The 6000-nt window shown below is 37.2% G+C and overlaps 2 protein-coding genes across 2 annotated transcripts; both read right to left on the reverse strand.

Annotated features, from left to right (window-relative positions):
* Positions 1 to 58: 58 nt before the first annotated feature.
* LOC107783746 (putative F-box protein At4g22030) lies at positions 59 to 1574 on the reverse strand. Its single transcript, XM_016604766.2, has one exon. The coding sequence runs from the start codon at positions 1480 to 1482 to the stop codon at positions 172 to 174; it is 1311 nt and encodes a 436-aa protein (XP_016460252.2). The 5' UTR covers positions 1483 to 1574; the 3' UTR covers positions 59 to 171.
* Positions 1575 to 2723: 1149 nt separating this feature from the next.
* Positions 2724 to 6000, reverse strand: LOC107783751 (putative F-box protein At4g22030). The gene has a single exon (XM_016604771.2). It carries the CDS (start codon positions 5792 to 5794, stop codon positions 4511 to 4513), a length of 1284 nt encoding a protein of 427 aa, XP_016460257.2. The 5' UTR covers positions 5795 to 6000; the 3' UTR covers positions 2724 to 4510.

Here is a 6000-nt window from a genome sequence, read left to right on the forward strand (position 1 = left end):
TAATTAAGAATCCATCAGGCCATATGAACAAAGAATTAAGATTAATCAATAAGGCTGTATGAACAAAGAATTAAGGAATCCCTACTCGGGTGTACAGATATATAGTAATTGAATAAAAAAATAACTATACACTTGATTTTGTCAATGCTCTATACTGTGAATAGCCAAACTCTAAAAAAGTTTGCTCCCAAACTCGTCCAAATCTTCTGCTTTCGATGAAGAAGAAGCAGCAAGATTTCTTAGATCAGATAAGCTCCTTCCTAACTTCAAAGCCACCTTCATTTCAAACACTTCACCATTTTCTCTTCTCTCCATATCTGTTTCTGTCAAGTTTGATTCAATTGATTGTTGCATGTACTCGAAGAAACCAGCGTTACTCCTGTACATTTCGAATACCATTCCAACTTGTCCACCATGCTCAACCATGTTAACAACGCTTGCTAAAGCGCCACCAACAATTCCAAGCATAGCTGCCCAAGATCCATGAGAAGGAGAAGAACCTACAAATGCAGAGCCAATCGCTGCTAGGCCTGTGAGAAAAGGACCAGAGATGGCTAAAAACTTGTTAAATTTCAAGGCCTTTTTCCCTAGACTAATATATTCTTCTTGGTCTTTTCTGCCTAACACTCCCATTATTTCTTTCATTTCCTCCTCCAATTTCCCGTTCCAGCCATTATACTTATCGCCGTCACTGACTCTTTTGGGCTGTCTACGACGTTGTTGAGGCCACCAAACAGCAGGTTCAACAGAAGATGGAAATTTTTCAAGCATTACGCCAAGAAGAGGGAGAGGGTAGGCCTTGTCAAGAGCCAATACTTTGTCCATTGTTTCTTTCACATCAATAGCTGAAGGCTGACCGATTGATAAAGTTGTTTCAATTTGGTTATAGAGATCTTGAAACAACCTTGTCGCGTTTCTTTGTTCTTCAGCAAGTTGGGATGGTTGAATCTTGTTGATGATCACCAACATGCCAGTAGCAGCCAAATACATCAAAGTGGAAGACATTTTTAGTCCCAAAATAGCATCACCACTAGCACCACTGCTAGCTGCAATTCCAGTCATAGCAGCAGCAGCTAGAGTTATGCCATTAATGGATGTCAAAAGCATATCGTTCCACTGGCTTCTCTGTTCCCCAATATTCCTATGCATCTCAACTCTATCTGCAACTGCCTCCTTAATCGCATAAAGCTTTGCGATAACCAGCTGATCAGGACCATTGTTCATATCATCACTTCTTGTTCTAGCTGTGCTAAGCTGTTTCTCATCTAGGAGGTTGTTTACTATGGTTGAATAGCTAATCAGCTCTTGTTCTTTTGCTGATCTCCCTCCTATTTGAAGATTGGGAAGAGAGATTTTGCTTGTTTTAATTCTTGGAATATTAATACTCGCTTTTATCAATCCTCTTTTACAGCTGCAATTAGATGATGTTGAGGGAACAGAATTCCTTGAACTCAAGAAACTTGAAGATTGGACGATTGCCATATTTTCTTTCTATAATGGGATGTTAATTGATTTAGAATGGAAAAGAAAGATGATAGAGATTTGTGTAGTAGTAGCTGTTAAAGAAGAGATAAAAGATTATAGTTGTGATTATGGTAAAGAAGGGAAATGGCACGTATTTATAAGGAGAGTTGACAATTGAAATTAATAAGATTTGACTGAAAACAAGAGCTAATTATAGTTATTCAAAGTTTGAATTGAATGGGTACATGGCCAAGACTCTTTCTTATTTTGGCTTCGGTTTTAGGCCTCTTGAAAATTTTCAGCCCCCTTGTTTATTTTTTACACATACTTCTTATATTGACTTTCAACGTAGAATACTTCTATGGTGTCTCAATTTAGAAACCGCCATCCGTAATTGTACTCAAGACCCGTCCAACTCAACTATCTTTCCAAATTAGGAGTATTTCATGCACGATAATACTTGGTATAAACAATCACTTTTTTATTGTTTATATTATGGAATAGCGTTAAGCTTTAACCACATATATTTTTGAAGAGTAAGAAAGAATTGCCACGGTTGGAAAAAAAAATCCATGAGAAAACTTATAGGATAATTGTATTTTACTTCAAATTAAAAAAACAAGAAATAATGATGACGAAGTAAAAAATGTTCAATTTTTTTGACTTTGCATTTTGATTTGTTTAGGCTACGGGTACGTTAATGATCTGTCCTTATATGCACATTTTCATGATTAACTTTTACATCACATTACCTTATTACTAAGTGGTGCAATGGTTTATAATTTCCCTCTTACTAGTACTATTCTTTTTGAGATGTGATTTATTAATAAGAGTCCACACAAGCATCCTGACTAAGTGTTTTACTGGTATTAGCTTAAGAAGAAAACGATGTTTTGCATGTGTTGAAAGGATAAAACCCAAAATAACTAGTGCAAGGCAATGTAATTGCTAAATAAATACTCCGCCATAGTTTTCTCAATCCATTTAAAATTTAAATCAAGAGGAGCGAAATAGCTCAAGCACAATCTGATGTTCCCAGCAAGTATAATATGCAACAAAATAAATTGTATTTAATTCGGTTGTGTACATTGTATTTAATTTACATATATTTATTATTCACTATTATATATTGTATTCAAGTCACCGTATTCAATTCACTATATTCAAACAACAAAAAATCACAAAACACCGTGATATTCGGCTGTAGTAAAAAATTACAGTCCTTCAGAATACATAAAAGCAAAAAAATAATGTATTTATATAAAAATACAATGTATTTGAGTGTATTTGTGCATAATACAATATATTTGTATCATTGTATGTGACAAAAAAAGTAAAGAAAAGAAGAAAGTTCGTCGGAAATGACTTTTTCCGAGAGGTCCCTTGCATACTGGCTACTATTCTCGTTCTTTTGTTGAACCTTGCAGCTTGATTCATGTTTTGTCCTGCATTTGAACTTTGAGTGTGTGAATTGCCAAAACTCTGAGGGTACCCGTGTAGTTTATAGCAATTGTCCTTGGTATGCCCTGGTCTCTTACAGTAATCACAAAATTGTTGAGGCTTATTGCCTCTGATGGAATTGCTATTGGCAGATTAATCTATTCTGTAGGAACCGGGTTTTGATGTGTTGACATTTAGGAAAGCAGACTCAAAAAGCATTTGGTTAATTGATTTGATCTCTCTCTGCTTCTCATCCTGAATGAGCAGTGAAAAAGCATGTACAAGAGTTGGCAGCAGATTCATCATAAGAATGCTTCCACGTACAACAATGTAGACCTCATTAAGTTCCATAAGGAACTGTATCAATCTCATGTCCTGCTCGGCCTTGTGCATGTTCTCCTTGGCACCACAATTACAGGTACAACTGCAGTGAGTCTTCTTACTCAAAGTATTCAGCTCTTCCCGGAGCTTTTTCTGTTTAATGTAATAACCTTTAATGTCCAACACACCTTGAGACAGGTCGTTTATCTCTTTTTGAATCTGGTACAACCTAGTACCATTAGTTTGCTCATAGTGATCCTCTAATTCTCTCCACAACTCAACAGCATTATTAGCATATTCCACATTGTCAGCAATATCTTTGGAGAGTGAATTTAGAATCTAAGACGTTATCACATCGTCGCATCGCTCCCATTGTCGAAATCTTTGAGATTGAGGATCTGGTGATTTGCACTCTCCACTTATAAACCCTAACTTGTTTGTGACAGACAAACCTCGCATGACACTACATCTCCAGGATCTATACCCAATTCCACTGAAAGGAGCTGAGACAAGCATCGCTCCAGGATTGTCTGACGGATGTAGGTAGAGTGGATCACTTGGATCTATTCTGGTGCTCATTGCAGTGGCGACACTGGTATCACCAACAGATGTATCTTCCTGATCTAATACAGCCATGAATAGATGAATCTGTTGTGTGACACGCTAATTTCAGATAAAACTTGAAGGATCAGTTATCAATTTTGCAATTCGAACAAATTAGGCAAATGACGATCGAACTAGAGAGACAGACTCAGAAGAAAGAAAGTAGTGGGCGAAGTTGAGAGGGACGATGGCGGATAGTTGGGTATGAGCTTCCTTGCTCTGATACCATGTTAGAACTGGGATTGAAGATGAGCTTGAAACTCGATCTGGAGCTTCAATGGAGTCTTTCTAGAGAGTTATGTGAGAAAGAAAACATAAGAGAGAAATAGAAATTGGGAAAGTGAAAGCTCACCTTCTTTTCTCACTGTAGCACAAAGTATATACATGTACAATACCGAAAATTACAACTAATGCTGAGTTGGCTAAGCTGGCCCACTAACTAATTTCACTAAGTGTAAAACTAACTATCATTACATATAAAAATATAATTATACAAGTCTCAACAGAAGAAAAAAGAACAAATCAAGGCACTTGCAGCTAGCAAGATGGCCTGAGAAACTGTTATAAGCAATTTAATTAAGTAACATTTGAATCTGAAAGAATGAGTTAGCCCTACTCTTAATTATAGACAATGATATGTACTTGATTTTGTCTATGCATTACACTATGAATTGTCAAAATTTTAGAAGAGCTTGCTTCCGAACTCAATTTGCTCTCCCTTCGACGAAGCACCAGCAGCAAGATCTCTTAGGTCAGATAAGCTCCTACCTAACTTCAAAGCCATTTTCATTTCAAACACTTCACCATTTTCTCTTCTCTCCATATCTGTTTCTGTCAAGTTGGACTCAACTGATTCCTGCATATACCTGAAGAAACCAGCGTTACTTCGATACATTTCGAATACCATTCCAGCTTGTCCACCATGCTCAACCGTGTTAACAACGCTTGCTAAAGCGCCACCAACAATTCCAAACATAGCTGCCCAAGATCCATGAGAAGGAGAAGAATCTGCAAATGCAGAGCCAACCGCTGCTAGGCCTGTGAGTAAAGGACCAGAAATGGCTAAAAACTTGTTAAATTTCAAGGCCTTTTTCCCCAGACTAATATATTCTTCTTGGTCTTTTCTGCTTAATACTCCCATTATTTCTTCCATTTCCTCTTCCAATTTCCCGTTCCAACCATTATATTTATCGCCGTCACTGACTCTTTTGGGCTGTCTTCGACGTTGTTGAGGCCACCAAACAGCAGGTTCCACAGAAGTTGGAAATTTTTCAAGCATTACGCCAAGAAGAGGGAGTGGGTAGGCTTTGTCAAGAGCCAATACTCTGTCCATAGCCTCTTTCACATCAATAGCTGAAGGATGACCAATTGATAAAGTTGTTTCGATTTGGTTATAGAGATCTTGAAACAGCCTTGTTGCGTTTCTTTGTTCTTCAGCAAGCTGGGATGGTTGAATCTTGTTGATGATCACCAACATGCCAGTAGCAGCCAAATACAACAAAGTAGAAGACATCTTCAGTCCCAAAACAGGATCACCACTGCTAACTGCAATTCCAGTCATGGTAGCAGCAGCTAAAGTTATGCCATTAATGGATGTCAAAAGCATATTGTTCCACTGGCTTCTCTGTTCCCCAATATTCCTATGCATCTCCACTCTATCTGCAACTGCCTCCTTGATTGCGTAAAGCTTCTTGATAACCAGCGGATCAGGACCAATTCTTGATGGGCTAAATTGTTTCTCAATTGGGTTGTTGGTGCTTATGGTTGAAAATCCACTAATCAACTCTTGTTCCTGCACTAATCTCGCTCTTCTTTGAAACCTGGGAAGGGAGATTTTAATTGTCTGATTATTTGGAATATTAATATTCGCTCTAATCAATCCTCTTCTGCAACTACAAGATGATGTTGAGGGAACAGAAGTACTGCAAGAACTTAAGAAACTTGAAGATTGGAGGATTAATGCCATTTTTTTTGTTCTTCAATGGGATTTTAAATGATGATTTATGATTGGAAAAAAAGAGGAGAAAACCTGCTAATTGATTGTGATTATGGTAAACAAAGAAGACATTGGACATATATAGAGAGAGAGAGAATTGACAATGGATGTAAGATTTGACTGGAAAAAAATTTGAGATAATAGTAATTTATTCAAAGTTTGAATTGAATGGGTAC

The sequence above is a fragment of the Nicotiana tabacum genome, chromosome 3 (genome assembly GCF_000715075.1).
Source record: "Nicotiana tabacum cultivar K326 chromosome 3, ASM71507v2, whole genome shotgun sequence".
In the NCBI taxonomy this organism is placed as follows: domain Eukaryota; kingdom Viridiplantae; phylum Streptophyta; class Magnoliopsida; order Solanales; family Solanaceae; genus Nicotiana; species Nicotiana tabacum.

What these genes read in the sequence shown, in the direction of transcription:
- LOC107783746 (XM_016604766.2), bottom strand. Translation starts at nt 1,482, where the DNA reads ATGGCAATCGTCCAATCTTCAAGTTTCTTGAGTTCAAGGAATTCTGTT.
- LOC107783751 (XM_016604771.2), bottom strand. Translation starts at nt 5,794, where the DNA reads ATGGCATTAATCCTCCAATCTTCAAGTTTCTTAAGTTCTTGCAGTACT.